Source organism: Varanus komodoensis, unplaced genomic scaffold, assembly GCF_004798865.1.
Source record: "Varanus komodoensis strain SLA01 unplaced genomic scaffold, ASM479886v1 scaffold71, whole genome shotgun sequence".
In the NCBI taxonomy this organism is placed as follows: Eukaryota; Metazoa; Chordata; class Lepidosauria; order Squamata; family Varanidae; genus Varanus; species Varanus komodoensis.
In genome coordinates, this window is record NW_025336360.1 from 192,273 (window position 1) to 207,250 (window position 14,978).

The following is a 14,978-nucleotide window of genomic DNA, read 5'->3' on the forward strand; positions in this document are numbered from 1 at the left end:
CCCTCCTTATCCCTCCCATTTCGACTGTTTGCCTGATTGGTCTCAGAGACTCGCCTCACCCCCTCGCATACCTGCATGTTAGCGTGGGCCCACAATGAAGCGCCCTTGTCAGTCTAAGGGGGGTGTGCAACTTTGCAACAGGTGGGAGTTTTCCAGGGCTGCTTAGGGATGCAAGGTGGCCAGAAGGGTGCTACAGAAGCACATGTGAACTCTCACACCTTCTGGCTTCCTGACGTCTGGTTGAATTGCCATTGCAGGGAGCAATGCAATACTACTGGGTCCTCCCTTTGAGTTGCCAGGCTTCTGGATTTTGGCTTGCCTTCTCTGGGCTCTCTCTGTAGCCCTCAAACTACCCTCAGCCTGAGTGGATGCCTAGCAGACCCTGAAAACAAGCCCAACTCTACCTGTGGAAGATGGCTTTAGCCATGCTCATGGTGATGAAGCACTGCTGTCGAGGTAGCCTGCTTCTGAATTCCAAGGCAAAGCATCCACGCTTCAGGTGGCTTCCATAGGCTGACCAGGTGAGTCTCTCAGAAATGGCCAATGTTGACCTACTGCAATCTCCACCAAGCCACGCTGGACAACTTCCCAGGTGCGTTTGGATGCCTAGTTCTCAGGCTGGTATGCAGGGCTAGGAAGACCCTCAGTTGACTCTCATGCTCCACTCCACTCTTGCTGCACAACCTCTCGGCAGTTCCTGTCTTTAAAACAGGTCCTACTTATTTTTACTCAGTGCTGTTTCGGGTCTTGTTTAGGACTGGGACTCTTAAACTGGGCCTCAGCCTCGCAGTGGGAGCCTTGATGATCTATGCAGCTAGCAAGGCGGGAAAACGCTTCTGAAAAGAAACCTGCAAAGGTTTCTCTCATCATGAAGCTTTGCAGTGCAATTCTTTACCTATCTACTCAGAAATGAGTCCCATGGAGTTCAATGGAAGGGACTCCTAGGGAACCGTAGAGAAACACAGATTCCCAGGAATAAACCCTTTGGATTTACAGTGGTGCTTCTTCCAAGTGAATTTGTGTAGGGCAGTGCATTGTTTCTCCAGCTTCTTTCTTCGGGCATTCTTCATCTTTGTGATCATATCAAGGATGGACATAATTTCTTTTTTTCCTGCAACGGAAAGACAGACGTACTCTTGGCGTGAACAAGCTGAGCTTTATTCTTTTATGTGCTTCACTTCAGTGCCCCCAAAGATGTACAATCCACTTTTTGCTTGCAGAATTTCTCAGGCAGTTTTGCTCCCAGTGCTCACAAAGCCTACCTACCCATCTGCTTCTTCCAGCCGGCCGTGTCCTTCCCCCGCAACAACATTTCTGACCCTGACCTCAGAGCTGAGCCATGTCTGCCGGACGGTAATTGAAAATACCAGAATTCCCTGTTGGCTTGATGGTGGCCAATGGTAACCTGACGCCCAGGGAAGAACTTTTGAGAGAGGATTTGGAGCGGGGGGCCGGAAGACCCCCCAGCTGCTCCGTCTGTCCTCCTTGCTCCATCTCATTCCTGGGCACTCCTGGGGGACAGGGCTTTGGTGGGCCTGCCGCTGCTCCTGAGACTCGACACAAGTTATGGGGATTTAACGTGATCAGAGTCGGATTCCGCTGCCAGTAACCCAAGCCCGGCGGCTGAGCCCGATCCGCCAGGGAGCCGCTTTGATTGCTGTGGGACAGGGGGCGGGGGACAGGCTCTCCATGGGGATGGGGCTTGCTCGGCTGCAGACCCAGCAGCTGACAGAGCGGAGGAAGGGCGGGGGATGCGTGTCCCACCATGGATTGGCGCTGGCAGGCTTCAGGGTTGAAAGGGGAAACTGGAGAAGGGCCGTGGCTTCCCGGCTGGCATGTGGTCTGGGATTGTCCTAGACGACATGTCAGTTGGCTCCCCGCCACTCATCAGTCCTCCCACCCACAACGAGACGAGGAGCCCGAGGGGCTGCTTTGGCTGTCTCATGGCTTGAACTTGAATCCGGGACATGGAAGGGGATCTCTGGGAGGGGGGATATTCCGCTTCCCTGCTTCAGTTTCTCAGGTGCATTCCTGCAGCAACGGAGTCACCGAGACCCACACTTTCCTGGCCCGTGTGATGCTGCCTGCTCCCCCAACCAGCCCTTTTGGAAACAATCTGGGGTGGTCCTTTAGGTGGAAATGGACTACCAGGCATTTTCCTCCGGAATGAATGTCTTCTCCTTTTCCTCCCTTTCTTTTTCAAAGCTCTGCATTAATTGCACTCATGTTTTGTGCTGCTCTCTGGCCCCATAGAAAAGCCCCTTCAGCCCCAAAGATGTGGAGGATTAAGCCCGGGCCAGCCCTGAAATGCCCCAAATGACGATTTGTGGGAGGTGCATTGGTCACCTATGGAAGCCAACCTTTTCTCTCATGGATGCTCCTGGGAAGAAGACTATGCCATTCGTATGATGTGGTTCTATTGGATCCTCTGTCCCAGGAGTGCTGAGGGTAGCTATGCCAGTATCTATTTTGTTAAGGAAGAAATAAAAAGCCCTTGATCACCTCCGGTTCTCTTCAGCCTGGAGAAGACGAGACTCAGAGGGGATCTGTTGGCGACATACAGGTATGTGAGGGGATGTTACACGGAGGTGGGTAGAGACCTGTTCTCCCCTGCAGAGGAAGGCAGGACGCACTCCAACAGAGCCAAGCTCAGGGAGCCAAGGTTCAATTTGGATGCCAGGAGGTGCTTCCTGACCATTAGGACCCTGAGGGTGTGGAATGGGCTTATTTTATTTATCTGGGATATTTCTAACCCGTCCAATCAGTATGTGTGTCTGGCTTCCAGGGGAGGTGGTTGAAGCCCCGTCAGTCAGAGTCTTCAAGGATAGGCTAGACATGCACCTGGTAGGCCTGTCATGAGTGGAGCTGGCTGGAGCTGGGGGTCAGACTAGATGGCCCAGGAGACCCCTTCTGACTCACTCTTTCTGTGTCTTGAAAAATCAAACCATCACTGCTTCGCCTGAGAATGCTTGGAATTCGCGTCCCTCTGACCCATAACTGCTCCCACATTTGGCCCTCTGGTTGAAATCTGCAGCATCCCTGGGCTGGGCTTCTGCAACTGAGCTGTCTGCCCCGGTGAATTAACGGTTGCTGTAGCAGGTGCTTTGCTGGACTCATGTCCCAGGTTGCACCGTGGCATCTCTGAATCAAGCTGGAAAGGAGCTCTTCTGCCAGCCAGCGGAAATAATACCGAGCTCTACGGGCCGCTGCTTGGATTCAGGAGCAGGGGGCTTCCCGTGATCCTTTAACCAGGATGCTGGTGAAGCGAGCATGGGAGAGACCTCAGCTGGATGATGGTGGTGGCGCAGCTGTAGGCCCTGGGGACCCCAGCTGGCTATCCTGGACAACTTCTGCCCCACACGCGAGCTGGGAAGGAGGGCTTGCAGCCGTTGGGCATGGCGACATCTCTTTTTGCAAGAGCCTTGATGGACACAGCCTGTAGGTGAGGTTTGGTCATCTTCAGCCGAGCTTTCTAGGCAAACACAGCTGCTGTTCTGGTGAGGAATGTCTCAGTCCCCAGACATCTGAATCACACAAATGCAGATCTTCTGAGGCGCAAGCGTTCCAGCTTCCCTGCTCATGTCCAGAGCACTGGAGAGAGACGCTCTTACCACCCCTGCATCTCCTCTTCCCCCCAGTGGAGTTTTTGGTGCTTCCTGGTGGCCATTTTCTGTTTCATGTTCAGCAGCAATAGTCTCGGCGCTCTGGCTGCGCATCAGCTTTGCCAACCTTGTTCTTTCCAGATGATGTGGACTGCAGTCACCCTGACCTATGGGCCATGTGGGCTGGGGCTGCTGGGACCTGTAGTCCTAAATACCTCCAAGGGCCCTGTTCAAGGAAGACTGCTCCAGCTGGTGTACCGTCTAACGTCTGGGGAACGTTGGGTGTACTTGCATGCACGTATACACGCGGACTTAAAGACGAGAGGGCTGGGTATTCTTCCCCTCCCGCCTCCAGACTTGTCACCCTGGGGGGCCACAAAGCTGCTGAAAAAGAAGCCTTTTGTTCTCTTGTTTGCCTAGCACAATTTTCTACCGCCTGACGGTTCCCTACCGAGGCGTGTCAGTTTTATCATAATGAATGGCCCTGAGCATTATACAGCCATTTCCACAATTAGCACTCGTTTCTGAGACCCCGTAAATGTGGTGACCTGGAGCACAAGGTGGCGTGCTGAGCTGCCCTGGGCAAGCGAGGGAGGGGCAGGGCAGATGGGCCGGGATGCCGGGCTGTGAAGGCGAGCTAGACGGGGTAGCAGATGCATAACGGGAGAGCTGACGCACTCGGTAGGATCCGTGCCCCCGCAGGACCCTCTGGCCGAGCAAGAGTGTGAAGTCAGCTTTACTTTCTCCCACACTTGAGCCGGGGTTTTCTTCCCAGTTCTGGTGGCTAATCTCTCCGGAGGGTTTAGGCGAACAGTTGCACATTTTAGCCAACTCTGATTAGAAAGCAAGCAAACAAAATCCTCCCCGGCCTGCACCAGCCAAGTGCGGTCGATTAAGGAATCCGCATCACAGAGAGAGCTGCTGTATCTTCTGCCTGTCTGCTGAGCAGCTGCCCAGGATGAAGAGCCTGCGAGGGGGAAACAGGGAAGTTGCCCTAATGCAGCACTACAGAATTAAGTAAACAGGGATTGGAAACCTGACTTTTAAAAGAGAAATATTCCAAGACCTGGGCCTGGATGGAAACCTCTCCATTTCACTTTCTCCCACACTCACGTTTTCTCCACATGCTTAAAAGAAAACTCAAATTCTTTCCATCCATTGATAAAGAAGCTTGCAAAACTTCTCGTTTGTGTGTGTGTGTGTGAGAGAGAGAGAATGATTTAAGCAAATGGCATTCTAAACCATACCTATGGAACAGGTTGTACTCTTCTATGCGACAAAGTTTACTTTGGCAGTTGATTGTGTAGATTTCAGGGATGGGAGAATCTTTTTTCCTTTGGTGGGCTGACTTTTGAATAGTGACTTCCAAACTAGGTCACATGACCCAAGTTGCATCGAGGGGCAAAGATACGGCAGTTCAGACTAGTAAGGATGCCTGGATGGTGTGAAATCCATTTTTTCGGTGTTGTGCACCCATCGCATGCTCCTCGAGGGAAGCCAATGTTGTGCCAGTGCTCAGATCTGCTCTTTGAAAAATGCACAGATTCCTGGCTCCTGTGCGTATTATTGTGCTTTCGCCTATGGGGCCATGCACCCTTTTGGTCCGTGCTTTTGCAATGTTCTGCATTTTTCCATGTTTAAATCTGCTTTAAATGATGGAACATGTTTAGATTTTGTGGCCTTATGGTCTATTTTTTTAAAACAACTCAGGAAAAGTTCACATGTGGCCGAATCCGCAGGTGAGATTCTTAAGGATTTGAAGTTATTGGAGTCCATTGTGGCCATTTTTTAATGCTCTCATCTTAGCATCGGGGGTCATGTACATTGTGACGGGCACAAGGCCAACCTCAGCAACCTCTTGGCTCTTTCTTCTCGCCATGGCCAGGTAATCTACCTCCTCTTCCCCTCTGGAGAGGACGAAGAGCAACCTCTGAGCAGTGGCATGGAGTGGCGGTCATGATACAATGGAGGAGACCAGCAAATTTGGTTCTAAGCACTTGATTCTGGACTGCCTTCCCCTTTTATATAGCTATCTTTCTTAAGATTATTATGCCTGCTCATCTATTTGTTTATTCGTTTGGATATTTAAGGTGCTGCTCATTTGTTTATTCGTTTGGATATTTAAGGTGAGAACCGTGTTTTTGCTGATTCGGTGTGCAGGACGGAACTCCTCTGAAACAATTTTTTTTTAATCTTGCACAAGTCCCTGGAACGGCAAGTGTCCGTTGGCTCTGGAAGAGTTAAGATACAAGAGACCCAGGTTCAAATGCTCAGGTATCCTTCCCTGGAGACTGTGGAATAGCTGGTGCTAGATGATTTACGAAGCAAGAAAGACACCGTGCCCATGGTCTATGCAGCTCCCAATGGCCTCCAAAAAGCTTTGGAACCCAGAAAAAGATCCAGTTCCATTAAATGCTTTAAGTTGTTTCACATCCAGGTATAAAATGTTAGCACATTTAGAGATTATGTCTTGTCTTTTTCATGTTCTGCAAAATCTCATTTTCAGTTGATAGCAGCGCAAGTAAAGACGTTCATTGCTTTCCCAGAGTTGGCCCATGACAGCTTTTTCTAAGCTCCTACTTTGAAAAAGAGCATTCTGCTTCACAACTTGTTCTTAAAAGCAGCGTTGACTCTTGGAAAAATTGTCACCGTTATTTGTGCAGAATTGCCTGCTGCAGAGTTCTCTTCTGCATGCATAATTCATACACACAAACAATAGGAAGTCATCTCTGAATGTGGAAGGCAAGGCAAGGCTATGTTTTTTAAGAGTGAGGGTGTTCGTAAGTCTTGTCCTAGTTGGTCAGTGTTCCAACCCTTCCGGAAAATGGATGGGTGGTGGGAGAAAACTACCTGGCAGTTTTTCCCCTCCTGGAGGCAAGTGATGGGGCCTCCCAGGGACTCTGTAGCAACATCACTGGTTGGCTTCATTCTGTAAGAGCAACTGATGGAGCAACGGGTGACCAAAGGTCAGGAGAAAGAAAAGTCCTAATAAATTTAAATTCAGAGGTAGGGATATTTGGGAGTATCTGGGGATGCTGGGGCATCCATTGGCGTTCTCTGTGGAGATCTTGGAGGCTGGAATCTTCCCAGGGCTGAGGTTCACTATCCCAAGGGACCTCCTCAGTGGACATATTTATAGCATATGATTTAATTAATTTGGCCCAGGGGATAATCGTCAATTGGATGATTTCAGGGAGGGTTGAAATCCGCCAGGAATCCTACAGGCACTGTCCTCACGCCCATTTTGTGTATTGTGTATTGTGACTCACTGGCCTCTGGAGCTTCTGAATGCTGTTGCTGTCTGTAATGATGGACAGTGTGATTCATTTGTGTGTCAATAAAGGAGGAAGCAACACCTGAGGTTCTTTGGCTAACAGGAAGCGGAGGGTCATGGGATTATCCCATGTGAGAATTCTCTTGAGGTGCCCTTCCTTCCTGCAAGGGGTGCTTAGAATCCAGAGGGCCCCTGCCTCTTTCTCTTCCAGCCCCTTCAGCCGTGTCCATCATGCACCAGGTGAGCCGGACAGTGGACAGCATCACCCTCTCGTGGTCCCAGCCTGACCAGCCCAACGGAGTTATCCTGGACTATGAGCTGCAGTACTATGAGAAGGTATGGTCTGAAGGCACACACGGCATCCGCGTGCTGAAGCTAAGCAGGCGGGGGGCTGGCCTGAGCTGGGAAGGGAGACCACCTGGGAACCACATGGAGCCACCTTGAGCTCCACCAGGGGAGAAAGGTGGGATAGGAATTTAATAAGGTGCCAAGGGAGGTGGTGGGTTTGGGCATTTTCCATTTACTCTAGGTCCCCATGGCTACAAGAACCAGCACAAGAAGGCAAGCCATGCTGGCCGTCCCAAGAGTCTTTCCCACGATAAAAAGGTAGACGTTGGTCATCTTTGCTTCATGTCAAGAGAGAGCCAACTTATTTATTTTATTGATTGATTCATTGATTGATTTATATCCTGCCTTTTCCTACAAAGGGCTCAAGGCAGCTTACATCATTCTCCTCCTCCGTCTTATCCCCACAACAACAACCCTGTGAAGTAGGCTGGGCTGAGAGTCTTTGACTGGCCCAAAGCCATCCAGTTGGCTCCATGGTCGAGTGGGGACTAGAACCCAGATTGTCTGAGTCCCAGTCCCATGCTCTTAGCCACACTTATCCTGGGGGACTTCCATGACTAAGACCACCATGCCCACTGGCATGGGTTTTTTTAAAAAAAATAAATCTCTGGCCTACAGTAGCAGGGACTGTAAAATTCAGAGTCTGTATGCAATTCTCTGCCCATGATGGGCAAGGACATGACCATGGGTCAAAGCCAAGAGAGCAGCTGTTTAATGAAGTAGCCTCCTCTCTCCCAGTGTGGCCGTTCCACATGTCTAGAGATTGGTAGCACGTGAATAAAAGCATTAGTATGGAGTGCATTTCTGGAGGGGTTGTGGCACTGGAAGCACCATGCCCTGCATGGACGTCTTAGTGGATCATTTGGACATGTGGTGGGAGGCTATAAATCCTCAGGTGCATGTCCAGCAGTGCTGCAGAAGTTCACAGAAGTAGCGATGAGGTGTCAAATGTACATGTGGGGTTATTGTCTTTCATGCTCCTGGTGTGTGCCATTTTGTTCTTGGCTGGCTTGTTTGTTGACCTCCCAAGACTTCAGAGAGAAGAACCAGGCTGATTGTCTGTGCTCTGATGTGGCTTCACGATGGTGCCATGCAAAGCTACTTTAGAGTAGGAGTGGTGCTTACTGGTGCCCCCATTAGCTCAGGAAGCTATCACTACTGCCCCTCAGCTCCATGAAATACCCTGCAAAAACAAACAAGAAATTTTGGCTAAAATTACTCCCTCTTCAGTCTTCTGCCCTCTATTTATGGATGGGCAAATTAGTTGCTTTCTAGCCTAGATCACTTTCATACCCCTTCACTGAAAAATCTACTCTGTCGATTTTCCCCATCGATCTGTCTTTTAAAAATCCACACAAACACTTCCATTGACATTTGTATTTAAATACATATTTTAATAGGGTTTTCTCTCAAAAGATGCATTTCTGAAAGTATGCTCTCTTTAAAAAACCATACCCATTTAAAAATGCATTTGAGAGGAGTGTGTTTAACCTGAGAAATGTGTGTAACAGTTTGGAAATTTGAAACCTATTAAATAGTTAATATTCCAGTCTGCATGTTAGTGTAGGAAGTCCAGCTTGGGTCTGTTTGGAAAGATCAAATTTTTGCACGTATCCCTAATGACACCGCAGCCTCCGTGCCTGTGCCATGGGGCATGACAAATTATCACGCGTTCTTTGCCTCAGTGTGCGTATTGATGAGCAACCAAGTTTTACTCCGAATTCAGGACTGGAGAAGTTCCCACCATCCCCAGGCAGAAGTGACAGCACGCCGGGGTCTTGTCTTCCTTGTGGCACTTCCAGATTCTGTCCTTGGGCCATGGACTCCTATTCCAGACCAAGATACTTTTTTGCCTTACTGGCTGATAGCCCCACATTAAGATCTTGCAATGTGCTTGTCTTCCTTTCCACGTTGTTAAAAGTCATATAAAATTAATATTTTAGTTTAAAATGCATATTTTAAGGGGACACACACACAAAAGGTGGCTGTTAGGGTTACCACTGCAAAAATGCAGCAAAAATGGCCAAGGGAAGTTCATACGCATCCTTGCAGGAGGGTCAGAAGAGTCAGTTCACGCCTACCCAGGATGTTCTTGCGCCAGAGTGATCCAGGTGCGGACTGAAGCGCCGTGAGCAGGGGGTGCTCTCCTCCTTCCATTCCCCAGATAAGCGAAACAGAAGTGCAGAAATTGTAGGGGAGGGGAATATCTCAGGGAAAAGCTAATTAAAAGCCTCTGATTAAATGAAGCCACATGTGTCCCCACCGCACCCCTCAGTTGGCGGTGGGAAGGCGTAATCACTGGCTCCCTTCAGATGACCTATTTTCCATTCCCTGCAGGCCGGCAGGAGCTGGGGGAAGGGGGCACCCTTTGAGCTGATAAATAGGTCCTGACCTATATTGGATAAACTGGAGCCCAGCGTTGTCCTGGTGTGCCCCCCCCCCCGCCCCGCACACACCAGGCCTGGAGAGAGAGCGCAGATGTGTTGTCCTTTTGACTCTCTTGCTTCCGTGGTTTTATGAAGGCCCTGCAAATGGCCCAGCCTGGCCCAAAGGGGCACCGTCGGGTGTGTCGACCTCACGTGCACCCAGCCTCACACGGACACGAGATCACGCCGAGGCGCCAGTGGCCTGCGGGTTGTTCATCTTACCTGAACCCGTGGCAGGGATCTCCCTCGGAAAGAGGCGCGTGCGGGGAGTCACTGTCAGGGATCCGTTTGGGGATGGACTAGGCCAAGAGGGAACAGTTGCCCGGGAAGCCCTGGCTCCATCCGGGCCAGCTACGCGGAGGATGGGCAGCCATGACCCAACCTTAGACCCCATGGGCAGGTGATCGAGTTCAGTCTCCTCGCCAGGGTGGCATGCCAGGGACCGAAGCCAGAACTCTTTGCACGTGAATCACTGGGGGCTGGGGGCTTTCCCCGCTGTCTGGCTTCGTCATCCTGCTCAGGATTCAGACACTGACTGTCAGGAGTTCTCTGGGGCTGCAGGCAGGTCTTTTCCTGAGCGTTCCAACACAAGCTTTGCCAGGCAAGCCCAAGTCCCTTCTCTGTGAGCCTCCCCCGTCTCCCAGTGGCCACTGAGCTCCCGCCTGCCCCCCCTCTCCTTTCCTTCGGCATTTTCTCCTTTCGCTGCCCCCTGCATTCCCCTGCCTTCCTTGCAGCCTGTCTTGTTCATGCTCCATGGAACCTGAGCTGTCCATCCTCGAGTCTCTGCTACGAAGACGGGGCTAATTCTGCTTGTCTAAATTGCCAGATTCTAAAGGTTTCCATGTGGTTTGAACGGCACTGCGGCCTCGCATTCTCTCAGGGCAGCCTCTTGCCTCTCCCCGGCTTATGGGCCACAAACGCAGCGCTGAGGTTGAAGCTCTCGCTTGTCCCTGTGCAGGGCAGCCCATCCCATGACTCTGGTCCAGGCGGACGCCCTCCTTCCCCTCCCCATAGCAAACCATCATCTTTCTTGAAAACGCGCTTGGAGAGCAGCAATGACAACAGTGTGCAGGGGACCCCTAGCCACAAAAGGAGCCTTAGTGAAGAATAACACCCCCCTTTCGAGACCCAGAATGCCTGGGGAACCCTAAAAAGGTCTCTAACCCTAAAGGCACCAAATCCTGCACCTGATGAGCTGCTTGATTATATTCCATAGTGCAGGTACATAATCAGAACTGACTAAAGAGGCCATCTTTGTGGTCCACATCCAGGGTTCTGGACACCAGGTGCTGATGCTGACATTGTCTACCCACTGTGCCTCTGAAGGGTGGAAAGACGGGACCCAGTAGATGGCCTGTGGAGATGATCGGAGCACTGGTGTAGGGTTGAGACCAGCCTTTCCAGAGCAGGAACACTCCAGAAATGCAGAACTACAATCCCCATCATTCCCAGTTGCCCCTACAGTGAAGACAGCTGCACCATCACATATCTGGAGGGTTCCAGATTGGCAAGTCTGTGCTTTGCTAGCTGAGAGGTGGGGGAATGAGAATTTGAGGTGAGGTCTCAGGGGAAGCAAGCGTGCTGACCCTCTCTCAGTCCACAGGCCAAGTTCAGTCTTGGAAAGGCTCTCCGGGACCAGCCCAGGAGTGGCTGGCAGGACCAAAACTAAAAGAGTGGGACCAGAGACATACCAAAAAATGCCAGAAGGGTCAACGGACTTTACAGCTCTTATTTCTAGGAACTAAGCCTTGGAAAGGCAGTTGAGAATGAGAAAAACAGGCACATCTTGGAAACCAGCAAGGACTGGTGGAGGGCAAGAGGGTTGGGGCTGAGCCAAGGTATGTGGCCCTCGAGAGATCCCTGCAGCCCAGAGGTGGCCCATGGGACAACTCCCGAGTTAGGGAAAGCGTGCCTTGCTCTTTCCTCAGCTGCCGTCTCTTTGCCCGGCAGGACCTGAGCGAGTTCAACGCCACAGCGGTGAAGAGTCCCACCAACACGGTGACGGTGCAGGCCCTCAAAGCTGGGACCATTTACGTCTTCCAGGTGCGGGCCCGCACGGTGGCGGGCTACGGGCGCTACAGCGGCAAAATGTACTTCCAGACCATGACTGAAGGTGAGCCTAGGATGGCTTCCTAGGCTAGCCTGTGCCAGGAGGGGCTGGGCCTGGCCTGGCCTGGCCTGCCCTGCCCCGGTCAGCACCTCGTGTCCCCGAGGCTCACGTTCTCCCCTGTGTGTCCCTGCAGCGGAGTATCAGACCAGCATCCAGGAGAAACTGCCCCTCATCATCGGCTCCTCGGCCGCAGGGCTCGTTTTCCTCATTGCCCTGGTGGTGATCGTCCTCGTTTGCAACAGGTAGGGATGCTGCCGCCGGGCATGGAGAGGCCCGCAGGGCGGAATGCTTGGGGAGGAAGGGAAGGGCAGCTCGGGCCAAGGCGGGCGGTGTGTGAGAAGGCCCTGAGGTGCCTTCTCGGAGGGTTTGCTTCCTATATCTAGCAGTGCCTGATGGTGGGGAACAAGGAGATGGTGCTGGACCAGGGCCTGGACACCGCTGGCACCTGCAGGCCCAAAGAGGGGGGACCCTGGAGGGGGAGCGATTCGGTCTGGCCTGCCAGGCATGCCTGAGGCAAGGACAGGTGTCATGCTTGCGCCTGGGTGGGCCCACACGAAGCCTGCGGTCCCGCAGAGGGTTGTCCACGCAGCCACTGCCCGATCGGAGCTCCTGCAGCCTCGTGGTGGGGACAGGAACCCGGGGCGGGGAGGATCGTGTTGTGGGGGGAGGGAGGGAGGGGTGACACGCTGTGTGTCTGGGAGGAGAGCTGAAGCCCAGCCTTGCCCCCTGCTCTGCCAGTCCGTCTGCCTACCGCTCAGCTCGATGCTCTCCTTCCAGAAGACGAGGATTTGAGCGCGCCGACTCCGAGTACACCGACAAGCTGCAGCATTACACCAGCGGCCACAGTATGTACTTTGGGTGGGCAGAGGACCCTGCGTGGGTGGGGTGGGGTGGGGTCGGGTCCGATCCGATCCGGGGCAGCCTCTCCCAAGCCCTGCCTCGGAACCAGGGCTTCCTGCCACCTGGTGGGCAAGAACTGGTCCTTACTGGTCATCTGATGGGATGCTCAGGCAAGCTTGGAGCCCCTGCCCCTTTGCCCAGCTTCCCCGTGCCTTGAAATCTTGGCATCTGCTTGAACAGGCTAGGAAGAAAAAGATAAATATAGTGCTGTTTCTAAATGCTGACAATGAAGAAGGGGATAAGAGGCAGAAGCGGTTGTAGCCAGACGTGAAAGTAAAAGCAGCAGGGAGGGAATGAAAGGAATAGGCTGGCAGCCATGGGGTACAAGAGGGAACAGCGCAGGTAAGCACCAGGAGACAGGTAAGAGGGGTTTGCAAGTCACGCGGCAGTCAAGAGGAAAACAGTATGATTATGAGCAGTCTTCCCTATTTAGGACAGGGCCCCATAACATTTTGGGGGTCAGTGGCACGGGGAATTTTGAAATTCGCATGGATGTGCGGACAAAACAGCTTGCTAGTCCCTCTGTGTCTGGCTTATTAGGAGACACTCATTTCTCAGAAGGCAGATGTGTGAGAAAAGAAAGAAGGGCTATTCTGAGACCCCAAGTGTCAGGCAGAGGTGGGCATCTGAGCGCCAAAATACAAAACAATTACTTGATTGTACCCCACAATTCTGCCTCCAATGGCGCACTTCTGAACGCAGGGAAAGGGAAGCATCAGGGTAGCTTCCAGTTTTGTTGTTGCTGTTTTAAAATGAAAATCATCCAAAGCAATACAGTTAAATTTCAGAGGGATGTGGACTCTGGTGTGTTCCAAGGGAGGTGTTCATGGCACCATTTCCGACACCTGGACCTAGAATTTTGAATGAGAAAATTCTTCCCCAACCAGGGAGGCTTCATACCATTATCTCCAAAGCCAAAGTTACATAGAAACTGAGCGAGTTAGACGGGGCCTCCCAGGCCATCCAGTCTGACCCCCGGCTCCAGCTGGCCCCGCTCACTCATGCCCACCATGTGCATGTCCAGCCTGTCCTTGGACACCCGCACCGATGTGGCCTCAACCACCTCCCGTAGAAGCCCATTGAATACCCTCGGGGTCCTAAGTGTCAGGAAGTGCTTCCAGGCATCTAAACTGAACCTTGGTTCTCTGATCTTCGCTCTGTTGGAGCATGTCCTGCCTTTAAGCTTATCCTTAGTTTTGAGGAAGCTGAGTGACAGAATTCCTTGTGACAAGGAAATGATGACAAAGAATTCAGCAGCTTCCCAGGATGGATTAGATACGAATATGCAGTGATATCAGCAATTGCAAATGCCGCCACCTTGATTTATTTATTTATGAGAGATCTACACCACCTTTTTCTTTATTAAGTAACTCAAAGCAGGTTACATAATTCTCCTGCTGCTCTCAATCTTATCCCCACAACAACAACCCTATGAGGTAGGCTGGGCTGAGAGTCTGTGTCTGGCCCAAAGTCACCCAGTGGGTTCCATGGCTGAGCGGGGATTAGAACCTGGATCACGTGAGTCCCAGTCCTGCACTCTTAACCACAACATCACAGTGGCCCTCACCTTCTTTTTACGCTTTATTTAGTTTGTTTCTGGGCAACCCAATCCCCAAAGTTCTCGGTACGATTCACATCAGTTCGAAAAAAATGCAGTGCAAATACAACGAAACAGCCCCACAATTTTTCCCACTCTCCAAACTTTTAAAACAATTTAGCAGCAAAAAATAATGTTTAGTGCAAACCTAGACCTGTTCAAAGCAGCTGGTGTAAAGATTGCATGGAACGATTCGGTACCCCCTTAGCTGCCATTTCGTGTCACCGTTCCGGGGCTTGTGCACCTTGACTGCGATCTTCTCGCTCAAGGGCTCCCTTCTGTTTGCCAGGTTTGCAGTTGGCACAGAGCCTGGCATTCCGATCGCTTGGCACACCAGTTGTGGGCCCCCGTGAGGCCCCAGACCTGCTTCTCCTGCAAGGGTAAAGGAGGAATTTGTAGACCCAACTGATGGGGAACTGGGGAGAGAACATCTAAATGGCCAAAAGCGTGGAAACACGGCTTCCAGTCCCAGGTTTCTTGTGGTGACCTCTGTGCTCTCCCATCCATGGTTCACCTTTTTTATTATTATTATTATTATTATTATTATTAGAACATTTCTATGCCGCCCCTTGCCGAAGCCTCGGGGCGGCTTACAACACAATAAAATACAATACAATGCAAAAATAACAATATAAAATTAAAATTAATAATATAAAATAAATAAAAAATATAAACGATATAAAAGAAGTTATAAAAGAAAAGTTATAAAAGAAAAGAAAAG

General features: G+C 51.3%; 1 protein-coding gene across 1 annotated transcript in view; it reads left to right on the forward strand.

Moving 5' to 3' along the window:
* The window catches only part of EPHB2 (EPH receptor B2), a 109,193-nt gene that overhangs the window by 78,832 nt on the left and 15,383 nt on the right, over nt 1-14,978 (forward strand). Inside the window, exons 6-9 of the mRNA XM_044452361.1 lie at nt 7,088-7,212; nt 11,601-11,763; nt 11,894-12,002; nt 12,541-12,605. Coding sequence (XP_044308296.1) covers nt 7,088-7,212; nt 11,601-11,763; nt 11,894-12,002; nt 12,541-12,605 — 462 coding nt within the window. The remainder of the gene's footprint in view (nt 1-7,087; nt 7,213-11,600; nt 11,764-11,893; nt 12,003-12,540; nt 12,606-14,978) is intronic.